Below are 16,520 nucleotides of genomic sequence, written 5' to 3'. Positions count from 1 at the left end.
CCAGACATATCCCCAGACACTTCCCACAGTACCAGACATATCCCCAGACACTTCCCACAGTACCAGACATATCCCCAGACACTTCCCACAGTACCAGACATATCCCCAGACACTTCCCACAGTACCAGACATATCCCCAGACACTTCCCACAGTACCAGACATATCCCCAGACACTTCCCACAGTACCAGACATATCCCCAGACACTTCCCACAGTACCAGACATATCCCCAGACACTTCCCACAGTACCATCGATATCCCCAGACACTTCCCACAGTACCATCGATATCCCCAGACACTTCCCACAGTACCATCGATATCCCCAGACACTTCCCACAGTACCATCGATATCCCCAGACACTTCCCACAGTACCATCGATATCCCCAGACACTTCCCACAGTACCATCGATATCCCCAGACACTTCCCACAGTACCATCGATATCCCCAGACACTTCCCACAGTACCATCGATATCCCCAGACACTTCCCACAGTACCAGACATTTCCCCAGACACTTCCCACAGTACCAGACATATCCCCAGACACTTCCCACAGTACCAGACATATCCCCAGACACTTCCCACAGTACCAGACATATCCCCAGACACTTCCCACAGTACCAGACATATCCCCAGACACTTCCCACAGTACCAGACATATCCCCAGACACTTCCCACAGTACCAGACATATCCCCAGACACTTCCCACAGTACCAGACATATCCCCAGACACTTCCCACAGTACCAGACATATCCCCAGACACTTCCCACAGTACCAGACATATCCCCAGACACTTCCCACAGTACCAGACATATCCCCAGACACTTCCCACAGTACCAGACATATCCCCAGACACTTCCCACAGTACCAGACATATCCCCAGACACTTCCCACAGTACCAGACATTTCCCCAGACACTTCCCACAGTACCAGACATTTCCCCAGACACTTCCCACAGTACCAGACATATCCCCAGACACTTCCCACAGTACCAGACATATCCCCAGACACTTCCCACAGTACCAGACATATCCCCAGACACTTCCCACAGTACCAGACATATCCCCAGACACTTCCCACAGTACCAGACATATCCCCAGACACTTCCCACAGTACCAGACATATCCCCAGACACTTCCCACAGTACCAGACATATCCCCAGACACTTCCCACAGTACCAGACATATCCCCAGACACTTCCCACAGTACCAGACATATCCCCAGACACTTCCCACAGTACCAGACATATCCCCAGACACTTCCCACAGTACCAGACATATCCCCAGACACTTCCCACAGTACCAGACATATCCCCAGACACTTCCCACAGTACCAGACATATCCCCAGACACTTCCCACAGTACCAGACATATCCCCAGACACTTCCCACAGTACCAGACATATCCCCAGACACTTCCCACAGTACCAGACATATCCCCATACATTTTCAAAAAAGGGTCTTAAAAATTCATCAAATGGGAATTTGTTCAACTTCATGGTCTGAACCTTCTGCAGCAGCATCTTCTGCACATATCAGCTTCTGATCAGGTCCACAGCTCCTTCTCACCTCCAGAGGAGCTTCTGATCCGGTCCACAGCTCCTTCTCACCTCCAGAGGAGCTTCTGATCAGGTCCACAGCTCCTTCTCTCCTCCAGAGGAGCTTCTGATCAGGTCCACAGCTCCTTCTCACCTCCAGAGGAGCTTCTGATCAGGTCCACAGCTCCTTCTCTCCTCCAGAGGAGCTTCTGATCAGGTCCACAGCTCCTTCTCAGGGCCATGCGAGGCGCTCGCGGCCCTGAAGGAGGCGCTCACGGCTCTGAAGGAGGCGCTCGCAGCTCTGAAGGAGGCGCTCGCAGCTCTGAAGGAGGCGCTCGCAGCTCTGAAGGAGGCGCTCGCAGCTCTGAAGCAGGCGCACGCAGCTCTGAAGGAGGCGCTCACAGCTCTGAAGCAGGCGCTCACAGCTCTGTTTGGTGAAGAAGAGGGGGTTTATAGGAGCACTAACCACAGTTTGAGAACCAGTAGATCATGTCAAATCCAGCTTCATGTTTATTCTCCTTGTTTGTGTGATGCACTGACTGATGTTTGAATGAAGAGAAGATGACGTGTGCTTTCTTTGTTCCAGGATGAAAAGGCAGTGCACGGGATCAAGTGCTGCTCTCTCCAAGGTCTGTCTCTGCTTTTGTTTTAAAGATCCACTGTGTCACTTTTCAGGACATTCACCAGCTTCTACACCGGGGCCCAACTTGTGTGTGTGTGTTAAAGAGCCCTGAGTCTGATTCACCTTCCACCTTCTAATGTCTTCAAACCTGACACATGTCCTTTCTTATAAACCCTGAACATACAACGCTGACTGCTGTCCCTCTCATAATGATGTCATAATGATGTCATAATGATGTCATCCGTGATGTCATAATGATGTCATAATGATGTCATAGTGATGTCATCCGTGATGTCATAACGATGTCATCCGTGATGTCATAATGATGTCATAGTGATGTCATCCGTGATGTCATAATGATGTCATAATGGTGTCATAATGATGTCATAGTGATGTCATAGTGATGTCATAGTGATGTCATAGTGATGTCATAGTGATGTCATAATGATGTCATAATGATGTCATACGTGATGTCATACGTGATGTCATACGTGATGTCATAATGATGTCATAATGATGTCATCCGTGATGTCATAATGATATCTGTGATGTCACATGGATGTCATTATTATGTCATACGTGATGTCATAATGATGTCATAATGATGTCATACAAGTCAAGTCTCATTTGTAAATCTCAGCTATGATAAATAATCTCTCAAACACTTGTCAATCGTCCTTAATGGTCAGTTTGTTTGAAATGCCTGGCATGAAGGGGTTTGGTGTTTCAATATGAGGTGTTGTGTCTGCAGCTGACGCGCTGGGTCAACCCTTCTTTCTGTGACCTGACCTCTGACCCTACGTCTGAGCCCAAGAGCTCCAGCAGCACCCTGAGCTCCAGCAGCACCCTGAGCTCCAGCAGCACCCTGAGCTCCAGCAGCACCCTGAGCTCCAGCAGCACCCTGAGCTCCAGCAGCACCCTGAGCTCCAGCAGCACCCTGAGCTCCAGCAGCACCCTGAGCTCCAGCAGGAGGCCGGGCTGGAGGAGAGCCAACCCTGCAGCCGGCCGGGGCAAAGGGCATGTGCTGAACCAGGACGAACCGTGGGTGGAGCGCCACGCGCCGCACTCTCAGGTCTGCACACTGCACGTTACCCAGGATGCACCAGGGCGTGTCCTTAGCTGTCCACTAGTCTGCCATTGTTTTTGGAGGATCATTTTGGTCCTGTAAAGTTGACATATGGAGACTGAAGGATTTTAGATATAAAATAGTATTATTGATGAAAATGTAAATGTGTTTATTTTTTGTAATTTTGATTCAATAATTAATTTGCTTTTAAAACATTTTTTGCGATGGTGTAATCCCTCAACTGTCCAGCAGTGGTTCATGGTAGAATAGGTTTCAATGGTAGTCCTATGGACAATGTAGTACCTTCAGATTGAAGGAGACACGAGAGTAAATAACTCATAAAGTTAAGACGATTAACATCTCAAATGAAGCCGATGAGTCTGGATACATAGAAATGTATAACAACTTGCAAAAGGTTAAGGAAAATGAAAATGAAGACAAAAAGCCGTGAATAACTAAAGGGCTCGTGCAGGGGTCCAAACGTTTGTCACTGAGGGCCTCATTCTGCAACTTATACGGAGCAGAGGGCCACAAACATCCCGACAATGAAGTGAACCATTCAGCTGATGCCTCCACACCTTTAAGACTTGGAACATTAATATTAGGGTTGTATGAAATAAAAATGTTTGAAGTTTTCCAATTTTACTGTAAAAAAAGTACTAGATTTGTTGTTTGGACAAACTTGACCGCAAGAAGGAGGGCCGCATTTGGCCCCCGGGCCACAGTTTGGACACCCCTGGGCTAGAGAATGCACACAAGAAGAAAACATATATTATATAAAAGTTGTATCCAACTCAAACAAAAGAATTGGAAATAAAATATAAAAAGTACAAACATATATTGGTCACATCTTTCCAAATGTGTTTGAAGAGCAAAACGAATCAAGAAACGGAACATGGAAAGTCACACAACACTAGACTTGAGTTCAATCGTTCCTATGTTAATGTGGGAAATCTCTGCTCATTTGATCTTAACCCGACAAGTGGCATGAACATAGATTTAATAGTACACATTACATCCACGAGCATATGGTACATTTCCAAAGTTACTCCAACACAAAAGTGGGACATGTACTTATTTCCAAATTATAGACTTATTTCAGAACTTTCTCAATCCTAAAAAATAATAGACAAATTATTTGTTAGATATATCTATAGGAAAATACAAGCTGTTGAGTGATCACCAACATGATTTAGAAAAAGTCATTCCACCTCAACGGTTGTTATGGATTTGATCAAAAATGGATCCACATCAAATGAGTTCAAAGAAATATTGTGTTGGCTTTTAATACTAGATCATAATGTGCTGTTGCGTAGCATTCATGGCTACAGAGCTACAAAACAGATACCAGTGTGTCCAGATCAATAACCAAAGTCTGAAATGCTAAATCTAAACCGTGGAACTCCACAAGGATCAGCGCTTGAGCCAACACTTTTTATTCTTTACGTTCAGGATTTATGTAACGCGTCAACATTTTTAAAGGATGTCTTTTTGCAGACGATTCTCCCCTTTTTATTGTTCAGGTGCAGACCAAAGCTTTTACAGACGGTGGAGAGGGAATTGCATAAAAATGAAATATGGTTTGACGTCAATAAATTGTGGTTACAAATGATCCTCAACAACACGCCACGAGAAAGAGTATTTGAGTTATTTGGAGTAATTCCAGACCATAACTGGAGCTCACACTTGAAGAATACAAGAAGGAAATGATTGAAAGTAGTAGCCTTAATATACAATTGTAGATATATATTGAATACAAATAGTCTATTATATGTAACTCATTAGGCAATAAGAGCAATGACATTTTCACCTTATGATCAACCAATGCTCTCTTTCTGACCCTTCAAACATTGATATTCTATGAGTTGGTTCAACTGCACATTCATCTGCAGTTAGAGCCATTTAGAGGCCACGGAGATGATCTGATAATACTCACCCACAGCTCCTGAATCCAAACAAATGCAACCACAGAAAACCTTCTGACCCACGCCAACGCTTGCCTGACCAGCCGTTCCCAACATGTTTTGGTAAACTACTTATCAAAACTGTGTGAGGGCGGGGCTCGACCGCAGGAGGGCGGAGTTTAGAGCAGAGACAGAACCAATCACATAAACCCAGAAGTGACGCAAAAAACGCGACACGCTTAACCGGATATTACGATATAAGGCGTGTTCCACGTTATCCGTCCTGAACGCAGAAAATGTCTCCTAAATCGCGATGACGCCCTTCGTATAACCGCATCTAACGCACGTTCATCATGGCGAGTAGAGCAGACTTTCCTGATTTTCTGACTCCGATTCCAGACCCTTACGCGACATCTATGAAACATGCTTTATCCCTGTGAAGTGAATGGTCCAAAATGCTGTCTTTGTAGGCAGAGCTGGCTGTTCACAAAAAGAAGATCGAAGAAGTGGAGAAATGGCTGACAGAACGCCTCAGCACGTCCAGGGTAGGTCCTGAGCGACACACACTGCTCCTGGCACCTGAGCGACACGCACTGAGCGACACGCACTGAGCGACACGCACTGAGCGACACGCACTGAGCGACACGCACTGAGCGACACACACTGCTCCTGGCACCTGGTCTATCACAATCATAAAAATGTTCATGTTTTGAGTCCCACTTTCAGTGACAAAGAGACAGTTTTGTCCATAAATCATAATTATTGTAATTCAGTTTTAACATGTACATTGCAGTGAATTGCACGACTTTTGTGTCAGGCATTTATTTTATTTCATTCTAGTGGAGGATGTCAAGATTAAAAGAACATTAATAATCTCTAAGAGTGAGTCATTTCAGTTCAGTCTGTGCTTTTGTCTAGCGGATCATGCTATGTCATGAGGGAGAGAGGCCGGAGACGGGAGGGAGAGAGGCCGGAGACGGGAGGGAGAGAGGCCGGAGACGGGAGGGAGAGAGGCCGGAGACGGGAGGGAGAGAGGCCGGAGACGGGAGGGAGAGAGGCCGGAGACGGGAGGGAGAGAGGCCGGAGACGGGAGGGAGAGAGGCCGGAGACGGGAGGGAGAGAGGCCGGAGACGGGAGGGAGAGAGGCCGGAGACGGGAGGGAGAGAGGCCGGAGACGGGAGGGAGAGAGGCCGGAGAGAGGCCGGAGACGGGAGGGAGAGAGGCCAGAGAGAGGCCGGAGACGGGAGGGAGAGAGGCCGGAGACGGGAGGGAGAGAGGCCGGAGACGGGAGGGAGAGAGGCCGGAGACGGGAGGGAGAGAGGCCGGAGACGGGAGGGAGAGAGGCCGGAGACGGGAGGGAGAGAGGCCGGAGAGAGGCCGGAGACGGGAGGGAGAGAGGCCGGAGACGGGAGGGAGACGGGAGGGAGAGAGGCCGGAGACGGGAGGGAGACGGGAGGGAGAGAGGCCGGAGACGGGAGGGAGAGAGGCCGGAGACGGGAGGGAGAGAGGCCGGAGACGGGAGGGAGACGGGAGGGAGAGAGGCCGGAGACGGGAGGGAGAGAGGCCGGAGACGGGAGGGAGAGAGGCCGGAGACGGGAGGGAGAGAGGCCGGAGACGGGAGGGAGAGAGGCCGGAGAGAGGCCGGAGACGGGAGGGAGAGAGGCCGGAGAGAGGCCGGAGATGGGAGGGAGAGAGGCCGGAGAGAGGCCGGAGACGGGAGGGAGAGAGGCCGGAAACGGGAGGGAGAGAGGCCGGAGACGGGAGGGAGACGGGAGGGAGAGAGGCCGGAGACGGGAGGGAGAGAGGCCGGAGACGGGAGGGAGAGAGGCCGGAGACGGGAGGGAGAGAGGCCGTATTTGCTGCAGCTGTATTTGCTGCTTTTAAGGGTCAGCTTAAAACCTTTTTATTTAGTCAAGCCTTTTAAATGCACTTGTTTTACGGACTGATTTTACTGTATATTGTTGTATATGTATTGTTCACTGTAAGTTTTTTGTGTTTTTATTGTTTTATTCTGTGTTTTGTGAAGCACTTTGTGACCTCTGTCTGTGAAAGGTGCTATATAAATAAAATTTACTTACTTACTTACTATTTGTGGTTTTCAGAACCAATGTTGAATTTGTCGAATGACAAAGTGTCACATGCAACATTTTGAATGCTTCATAGTTTCGATGCCTCCACCTTTTAATAGACTTGGAACACTAATATTAGGTTGATATAACATCAAAATTATAATTTTTTTCCGATTTAACAGTAAAAAGTACTACTTTCTGTTGTTTGGATCAACTTGCATGAAGCCGGAGGGCCAACAAAAAGGCCACATTTGGATAAACTGCTGTGGGGTTTTGATGAAAATCTGAAACGGTTCATTCATTTTGCTTTAACCGTGCCACTGTCTTTGTGAAGTCTTTTGTATGTACTAGAGTCTGTTTAGTCCAGACAAACATCAGCATTATTGAAATACGGCTATCATTCTTTTTTCTACTGGACCGGTCAGGAGAGGCTGAGTCCGTGCTTTCTTTGTCCTGACGTGACTGTGCTGTCCACAGGGGGGCGTCCTGTTGGTGAGCGGCCCCTCAGGCTGTGGGAAAACGGCCACACTGCAGGTTCTGTCCAAAGAGCTCGGGGCCAGAGTCCAGGAGTGGAGCAACCCAGTGCACATGGAGCTGAGTGACCAACAGGGTGCGGAGCGGGGCCCGGGGGAGCGGTGTCTGTGGTGGAGCAGTGTCTGTGGTGGAGTCTGTGGTGGAGCGGTGTCTGTGGTGGAGCGGTGTCTGTGGAGGAGCGGTGTCTGTGGTGGAGCGGTGTCTGTGGTGGAGCGGTGTCTGTGGAGGAGCGGTGTCTGTGGTGGAGCGGTGTCTGTGGTGGAGCGGTGTCTGTGGTGGTGTCTGTGGTGGTGTCTGTGGTGGAGCGGTGTCTGTGGTGGAGCAGTGTCTGTGGTGGTGTCTGTGGTGGTGTCTGTGGTGGAGCGGTGCCTGTGGTGGTGTCTGTGGTGGTGTCTGTGGTGGAGCAGTGTCTGTGGTGGTGTCTGTGGTGGTGTCTGTGGTGGAGCGGTGTCTGTGGTGGTGTCTGTGGTGTCTGTGGTGGAGCGGTGTCTGTGGTGGAGCAGTGTCTGTGGTGGTGTCTGTGGTGGTGTCTGTGGTGGAGCGGTGTCTGTGGTGGTGTCTGTGGTGGAGCGGTGTCTGTGGTGGTGTCTGTGGTGGTGTCTGTGGTGGTGTCTGTGGTGGTGTGGTGTCTGTGGTGGAGCGGTGTCTGTGGTGGAGCAGTGTCTGTGGTGGTGTCTGTGGTGGTGTCTGTGGTGGAGCGGTGTCTGTGGTGGTGTCTGTGGTGGCGCGGTGTCTGTGGTGGTGTCTGTGGTGGTGTCTGTGGTGGAGCGGTGTCTGTGGTGGTGTCTGTGGTGGAGCGGTGTCTGTGGTGGTGTCTGTGGTGGTGTCTGTGGTGGTGTCTGTGGTGGAGCGGTGTCTGTGGTGGAGCGGTGTCTGTGGTGGTGTCTGTGGTGGAGCGGTGTCTGTGGTGGAGCGGTGTCTGTGGTGGTGTCTGTGGTGGTGTCTGTGGTGGTGTCTGTGGTGGAGCGGTGTCTGTGGTGGTGTTTGTGGTGGAGCGGTGTCTGTGGTGGTGTCTGTGGTGGAGCGGTGTCTGTGGTGGTGTCTGTGGTGGAGCGGTGTCTGTGGTGGTGTCTGTGGTGGAGCGGTGTCTGTGGTGGTGTCTGTGGTGGAGCGGTGTCTGTGGTGGTGTCTGTGGTGGAGCGGTGTCTGTGGTGGTGTCTGTGGTGGAGCGGTGTCTGTGGTGGTGTCTGTGGTGGAGCGGTGTCTGTGGTGGTGTCTGTGGTGGTGTCTGTGGTGGAGCGGTGTCTGTGGTGGTGTCTGTGGTGGAGCGGTGTCTGTGGTGGTGTCTGTGGTGGTGTCTGTGGTGGTGTCTGTGGTGGTGTCTGTGGTGGAGCGGTGTCTGTGGTGGTGTCTGTGGTGGAGCGGTGTCTGTGGTGGAGCGGTGTCTGTGGTGGAGCGGTGTCTGTGGAGGAGCGGTGTCTGTGGTGGAGCAGTGTCTGTGGTGGTGTCTGTGGTGGTGTGGTGTCTGTGGTGGAGCGGTGTCTGTGGTGGAGCAGTGTCTGTGGTGGTGTCTGTGGTGGAGCGGTGTCTGTGGTGGTGTCTGTGGTGGAGCGGTGTCTGTGGTGGAGCGGTGTCTGTGGAGGAGCGGTGTCTGTGGTGGAGCAGTGTCTGTGGTGGTGTCTGTGGTGGTGTGGTGTCTGTGGTGGAGCGGTGTCTGTGGTGGTGTCTGTGGTGGTGTCTGTGGTGGAGCGGTGTCTGTGGTGGTGTCTGTGGTGGTGTCTGTGGTGGAGCGGTGTCTGTGGTGGTGTCTGTGGTGGAGCGGTGTCTGTGGTGGAGCGGTGTCTGTGGTGGTGTCTGTGGTGGTGTCTGTGGTGGAGCGGTGTCTGTGGTGGAGCGGTGTCTGTGGTGGTGTCTGTGGTGGTGTCTGTGGTGGAGCGGTGTCTGTGGTGGTGTCTGTGGTGGAGCGGTGTCTGTGGTGGTGTCTGTGGTGGAGCGGTGTCTGTGGTGGTGTCTGTGGTGGAGCGGTGTCTGTGGTGGTGTCTGTGGTGGAGCGGTGTCTGTGGTGGAGCGGTGTCTGTGGTGGAGCGGTGTCTGTGGTGGTGTCTGTGGTGGAGCGGTGTCTGTGGTGGAGCGGTGTCTGTGGTGGAGCGGTGTCTGTGGTGGTGTCTGTGGTGGTGTCTGTGGTGGTGTCTGTGGTGGTGTCTGTGGTGGAGCAGTGTCTGTGGTGGTGTCTGTGGTGGTGTCTGTGGTGGAGCGGTGTCTGTGGTGGTGTCTGTGGTGGAGCGGTGTCTGTGGAGGAGCGGTGTCTGTGGAGGAGCGGTGTCTGTGGTGGAGCGGTGTCTGTGGTGGAGCAGTGTCTGTGGTGGAGCGGTGTCTGTGGTGGTGTCTGTGGTGGTGTGGTGTCTGTGGTGGAGCGGTGTCTGTGGTGGAGCAGTGTCTGTGGTGGTGTCTGTGGTGGTGTCTGTGGTGGAGCGGTGTCTGTGGTGGTGTCTGTGGTGGAGCGGTGTCTGTGGTGGTGTCTGTGGTGGTGTCTGTGGTGGAGCGGTGTCTGTGGTGGAGCGGTGTCTGTGGTGGAGCGGTGTCTGTGGTGGTGTCTGTGGTGGAGCGGTGTCTGTGGTGGTGTCTGTGGTGGTGTCTGTGGTGGTGTCTGTGGTGGAGCAGTGTCTGTGGTGGTGTCTGTGGTGGTGTCTGTGGTGGAGCGGTGTCTGTGGTGGAGCAGTGTCTGTGGTGGTGTCTGTGGTGGTGTCTGTGGTGGAGCGGTGTCTGTGGTGGTGTCTGTGGTGGAGCGGTGTCTGTGGTGGTGTCTGTGGTGGTGTCTGTGGTGGTGTGGTGTCTGTGGTGGAGCGGTGTCTGTGGTGGAGCAGTGTCTGTGGTGGTGTCTGTGGTGGTGTCTGTGGTGGAGCGGTGTCTGTGGTGGTGTCTGTGGTGGCGCGGTGTCTGTGGTGGTGTCTGTGGTGGTGTCTGTGGTGGAGCGGTGTCTGTGGTGGTGTCTGTGGTGGAGCGGTGTCTGTGGTGGTGTCTGTGGTGGTGTCTGTGGTGGTGTCTGTGGTGGTGTCTGTGGTGGAGCGGTGTCTGTGGTGGTGTCTGTGGTGGAGCGGTGTCTGTGGTGGAGCGGTGTCTGTGGTGGTGTCTGTGGTGGTGTCTGTGGTGGAGCGGTGTCTGTGGTGGTGTTTGTGGTGGAGCGGTGTCTGTGGTGGTGTCTGTGGTGGAGCGGTGTCTGTGGTGGTGTCTGTGGTGGAGCGGTGTCTGTGGTGGTGTCTGTGGTGGAGCGGTGTCTGTGGTGGTGTCTGTGGTGGAGCGGTGTCTGTGGTGGTGTCTGTGGTGGAGCGGTGTCTGTGGTGGAGCGGTGTCTGTGGTGGTGTCTGTGGTGGAGCGGTGTCTGTGGTGGTGTCTGTGGTGGAGCGGTGTCTGTGGTGGTGTCTGTGGTGGAGCGGTGTCTGTGGTGGTGTCTGTGGTGGAGCGGTGTCTGTGGTGGTGTCTGTGGTGGAGCGGTGTCTGTGGTGGAGCGGTGTCTGTGGTGGTGTCTGTGGTGGTGTCTGTGGTGGAGCGGTGTCTGTGGTGGTGTCTGTGGTGGAGCGGTGTCTGTGGTGGTGTCTGTGGTGGAGCGGTGTCTGTGGTGGAGCGGTGTCTGTGGAGGAGCGGTGTCTGTGGTGGAGCAGTGTCTGTGGTGGTGTCTGTGGTGGTGTGGTGGCTGTGGTGGTGTGGTGTCTGTGGTGGAGCGGTGTCTGTGGTGGAGCAGTGTCTGTGGTGGTGTCTGTGGTGGAGCGGTGTCTGTGGTGGTGTCTGTGGTGGAGCGGTGTCTGTGGTGGAGCGGTGTCTGTGGTGGAGCGGTGTCTGTGGAGGAGCGGTGTCTGTGGTGGAGCAGTGTCTGTGGTGGTGTCTGTGGTGGTGTGGTGTCTGTGGTGGAGCGGTGTCTGTGGTGGTGTCTGTGGTGGTGTCTGTGGTGGAGCGGTGTCTGTGGTGGAGCGGTGTCTGTGGTGGTGTCTGTGGTGGTGTCTGTGGTGGAGCGGTGTCTGTGGTGGTGTCTGTGGTGGTGTCTGTGGTGGAGCGGTGTCTGTGGTGGAGCGGTGTCTGTGGTGGAGCGGTGTCTGTGGTGGTGTCTGTGGTGGAGCGGTGTCTGTGGTGGAGCGGTGTCTGTGGTGGTGTCTGTGGTGGAGCGGTGTCTGTGGTGGTGTCTGTGGTGGAGCGGTGTCTGTGGTGGTGTCTGTGGTGGTGTCTGTGGTGGAGCGGTGTCTGTGGTGGTGTCTGTGGTGGAGCGGTGTCTGTGGTGGTGTCTGTGGTGGTGTCTGTGGTGGAGCGGTGTCTGTGGTGGTGTCTGTGGTGGAGCGGTGTCTGTGGTGGTGTCTGTGGTGGTGTCTGTGGTGGAGCGGTGTCTGTGGTGGTGTCTGTGGTGGTGTCTGTGGTGGTGTCTGTGGTGGTGTCTGTGGTGGAGCGGTGTCTGTGGTGGAGCGGTGTCTGTGGTGGAGCGGTGTCTGTGGTGGTGTCTGTGGTGGAGCGGTGTCTGTGGTGGAGCGGTGTCTGTGGTGGTGTCTGTGGTGGAGCGGTGTCTGTGGTGGTGTCTGTGGTGGTGTCTGTGGTGGTGTCTGTGGTGGAGCGGTGTCTGTGGTGGTGTCTGTGGTGGAGCGGTGTCTGTGGTGGTGTCTGTGGTGGTGTCTGTGGTGGAGCGGTGTTTGTGGTGGTGTCTGTGGTGGAGCGGTGTCTGTGGTGGTGTCTGTGGTGGTGTCTGTGGTGGAGCGGTGTCTGTGGTGGTGTCTGTGGTGGAGCGGTGTCTGTGGTGGTGTCTGTGGTGGAGCGGTGTCTGTGGTGGTGTCTGTGGTGGAGCGGTGTCTGTGGTGGTGTCTGTGGTGGTGTCTGTGGTGGAGCGGTGTCTGTGGTGGTGTCTGTGGTGGCGCGGTGTCTGTGGTGGTGTCTGTGGTGGTGTCTGTGGTGGAGCGGTGTCTGTGGTGGTGTCTGTGGTGGAGCGGTGTCTGTGGTGGTGTCTGTGGTGGTGTCTGTGGTGGTGTCTGTGGTGGAGCGGTGTCTGTGGTGGTGTCTGTGGTGGAGCGGTGTCTGTGGTGGAGCGGTGTCTGTGGTGGTGTCTGTGGTGGTGTCTGTGGTGGAGCGGTGTCTGTGGTGGTGTTTGTGGTGGAGCGGTGTCTGTGGTGGTGTCTGTGGTGGAGCGGTGTCTGTGGTGGTGTCTGTGGTGGAGCGGTGTCTGTGGTGGTGTCTGTGGTGGAGCGGTGTCTGTGGTGGTGTCTGTGGTGGAGCGGTGTCTGTGGTGGAGCGGTGTCTGTGGTGGTGTCTGTGGTGGAGCGGTGTCTGTGGTGGAGCGGTGTCTGTGGTGGTGTCTGTGGTGGAGCGGTGTCTGTGGTGGAGCGGTGTCTGTGGAGGAGCGGTGTCTGTGGTGGAGCAGTGTCTGTGGTGGTGTCTGTGGTGGTGTGGTGTCTGTGGTGGTGTGGTGTCTGTGGTGGAGCGGTGTCTGTGGTGGAGCAGTGTCTGTGGTGGTGTCTGTGGTGGAGCGGTGTCTGTGGTGGTGTCTGTGGTGGAGCGGTGTCTGTGGTGGAGCGGTGTCTGTGGTGGAGCGGTGTCTGTGGTGGAGCGGTGTCTGTGGTGGAGCAGTGTCTGTGGTGGTGTCTGTGGTGGTGTGGTGTCTGTGGTGGAGCGGTGTCTGTGGTGGTGTCTGTGGTGGTGTCTGTGGTGGAGCGGTGTCTGTGGTGGAGCGGTGTCTGTGGTGGTGTCTGTGGTGGTGTCTGTGGTGGAGCGGTGTCTGTGGTGGAGCGGTGTCTGTGGTGGTGTCTGTGGTGGAGCGGTGTCTGTGGTGGAGCGGTGTCTGTGGTGGAGCGGTGTCTGTGGTGGTGTCTGTGGTGGAGCGGTGTCTGTGGTGGAGCGGTGTCTGTGGTGGTGTCTGTGGTGGAGCGGTGTCTGTGGTGGAGCGGTGTCTGTGGTGGTGTCTGTGGTGGAGCGGTGTCTGTGGTGGTGTCTGTGGTGGTGTCTGTGGTGGAGCGGTGTCTGTGGTGGTGTCTGTGGTGGTGTCTGTGGTGGAGCGGTGTCTGTGGTGGTGTCTGTGGTGGAGCGGTGTCTGTGGTGGTGTCTGTGGTGGAGCGGTGTCTGTGGTGGTGTCTGTGGTGGAGTCTGTGGTGGTGTCTGTGGTGGAGCGGTGTCTGTGGTGGTGTCTGTGGTGGCGCGGTGTCTGTGGTGGTGTCTGTGGTGGTGTCTGTGGTGGAGCGGTGTCTGTGGTGGTGTCTGTGGTGGAGCGGTGTCTGTGGTGGTGTCTGTGGTGGTGTCTGTGGTGGTGTCTGTGGTGGTGTCTGTGGTGGAGCGGTGTCTGTGGTGGTGTCTGTGGTGGAGCGGTGTCTGTGGTGGAGCGGTGTCTGTGGTGGTGTCTGTGGTGGTGTCTGTGGTGGAGCGGTGTCTGTGGTGGTGTTTGTGGTGGAGCGGTGTCTGTGGTGGTGTCTGTGGTGGAGCGGTGTCTGTGGTGGTGTCTGTGGTGGAGCGGTGTCTGTGGTGGTGTCTGTGGTGGAGCGGTGTCTGTGGTGGTGTCTGTGGTGGAGCGGTGTCTGTGGTGGTGTCTGTGGTGGAGCGGTGTCTGTGGTGGAGCGGTGTCTGTGGTGGTGTCTGTGGTGGAGCGGTGTCTGTGGTGGAGCGGTGTCTGTGGTGGTGTCTGTGGTGGAGCGGTGTCTGTGGTGGAGCGGTGTCTGTGGAGGAGCGGTGTCTGTGGTGGAGCAGTGTCTGTGGTGGTGTCTGTGGTGGTGTGGTGTCTGTGGTGGTGTGGTGTCTGTGGTGGAGCGGTGTCTGTGGTGGAGCAGTGTCTGTGGTGGTGTCTGTGGTGGAGCGGTGTCTGTGGTGGTGTCTGTGGTGGAGCGGTGTCTGTGGTGGAGCGGTGTCTGTGGTGGAGCGGTGTCTGTGGTGGAGCGGTGTCTGTGGTGGAGCAGTGTCTGTGGTGGTGTCTGTGGTGGTGTGGTGTCTGTGGTGGAGCGGTGTCTGTGGTGGTGTCTGTGGTGGTGTCTGTGGTGGAGCGGTGTCTGTGGTGGAGCGGTGTCTGTGGTGGTGTCTGTGGTGGTGTCTGTGGTGGAGCGGTGTCTGTGGTGGAGCGGTGTCTGTGGTGGTGTCTGTGGTGGAGCGGTGTCTGTGGTGGAGCGGTGTCTGTGGTGGAGCGGTGTCTGTGGTGGTGTCTGTGGTGGAGCGGTGTCTGTGGTGGAGCGGTGTCTGTGGTGGTGTCTGTGGTGGAGCGGTGTCTGTGGTGGAGCGGTGTCTGTGGTGGTGTCTGTGGTGGAGCGGTGTCTGTGGTGGTGTCTGTGGTGGTGTCTGTGGTGGTGTCTGTGGTGGAGCGGTGTCTGTGGTGGTGTCTGTGGTGGTGTCTGTGGTGGAGCGGTGTCTGTGGTGGAGCGGTGTCTGTGGTGGCGTCTGTGGTGGAGCGGTGTCTGTGGTGGAGCGGTGTCTGTGGTGGTGTCTGTGGTGGAGCGGTGTCTGTGGTGGTGTCTGTTGTGCTGATGTGTTGTTTGTGAGTGACACATTAAAGGTGTGTATTTGCCTGTGTGGGCGGGGCAGACTGGACGCTGAACGGCCTGGCGGGCTTCCAGGGCTCTCAGCTGCAGCAGTTCCAGGACTTCCTCCTTCGAGCCAACAAGTACAGCTGTCTGCAGATGAGTGGAGACGGGGCGGGGCCGCTCCGGAAGCTCATCCTGGTGGAGGTACTGACCTGGAGTATGAAACATTTACTCTCACCAACTGCCTCAGTTTTATGTTGAATATCCTGGATGTATTTGACAGAAAGCCCATGTACACATGTAGGCCTGTGCAGTATACTGCGGAAAAATATACACACTATGTAGGAGTGTATTATACACTGAACAAAAATGTAAACGCTATAAACACGTATTGTTCACAAATCTGTCTCACTGAGAAACACACTAGAACACTCTGTGGTATACGCCCATCTAGAGGCCAAACATGCTCAATGTAAGAATTTCCAAAAGATTGCCTCTTGAATGAGGACCACAAAATGTACTTCTTCCACAAAATGTACTTCTTCCACAAAATGTACTTCTTCCACAAAATGTACTTCTTCCACAAAATGTACTTCTTCCACAAAATGTACTTCTTCCACAAAATGTACTTCTTCCCAAATTTATCAAATTTTGCGCAAAATTCTACTGTGGCTTATGCCCATCAAAAAATCCAACCAGATCCATGTCATATTCCACAATACAAGATGAGGAAATCATAGGTTTGGGTTTGAAGGGCTGTGCATTACCCTTGTCTCTTGAGTGGTGAGTTACCATAGAAACTACACATCATCTAATCTGAGCCTGAACATGCAGGTGCACAACGTTTATGGCATTTTAAGGGTTCATTTTTGAACTTACAAAAGACAAGATGAGATAAGAATCCATCACATTAAGATATTTTATGAATTGTTTCATTATAAACAATCAAATTGCTATGTAAGTTAAAGACTTGTGATATGTGTATCATAAGAAAATGTAAGAAAATATCAATTTACTTCAAAGAAAATGTATTTTACAAAATCCAAAGTCTATTGATCTCTGAAGTGTTTGATGACTTGTTGTAGGATTTCCCCAACCAGTTCTACCGCCAGCCCAGCAGCCTCCACGACACTCTGAGGTAAGTGCTGGAGCGGACGAGTGCGCATGCAGAGGCAGTGTGTCGCACTCAGCTTCTGCAGACGAGTGCGCATGCAGAGGCAGTGTGTCGCACTCAGCTTCTGCAGACGAGTGCGCATGCAGAGGCAGTGTGTTGCACTCAGCTTCTGCAGACGGGCGCGCATGCAGAGGCAGTGTGTCGCACTCAGCTTCTGCAGACGAGTGCGCATGCAGAGGCAGTGTGTTGCACTCAGCTTCTGCAGACG

The 16,520-nt window shown here is 53.8% G+C and overlaps 1 protein-coding gene across 1 annotated transcript in view; it reads left to right on the top strand.

Moving 5' to 3' along the window:
• Positions 1-2,109: 2,109 nt before the first annotated feature.
• The window catches only part of rad17 (RAD17 checkpoint clamp loader component), a 30,208-nt gene continuing 15,797 nt past the window's right edge, over positions 2,110-16,520 (top strand). Inside the window, exons 1-6 of the mRNA XM_072432720.1 lie at positions 2,110-2,166; positions 2,911-3,231; positions 5,600-5,674; positions 7,676-7,808; positions 15,200-15,342; positions 16,224-16,276. Of these exons, the coding sequence (XP_072288821.1) occupies positions 2,125-2,166; positions 2,911-3,231; positions 5,600-5,674; positions 7,676-7,808; positions 15,200-15,342; positions 16,224-16,276 (767 nt within the window). The 5' untranslated portion in view covers positions 2,110-2,124. The remainder of the gene's footprint in view (positions 2,167-2,910; positions 3,232-5,599; positions 5,675-7,675; positions 7,809-15,199; positions 15,343-16,223; positions 16,277-16,520) is intronic.

Source organism: Eucyclogobius newberryi, unplaced genomic scaffold (assembly GCF_026437365.1).
Source record: "Eucyclogobius newberryi isolate DKJ021-1_F unplaced genomic scaffold, fEucNew1.0.hap1 SCAF_6, whole genome shotgun sequence".
Taxonomy (NCBI): Eukaryota; Metazoa; Chordata; class Actinopteri; order Gobiiformes; family Gobiidae; genus Eucyclogobius; species Eucyclogobius newberryi.
Note: the sequence above shows the minus strand (reverse complement) of the source record. Positions and strands in the feature narration are given on the sequence as shown.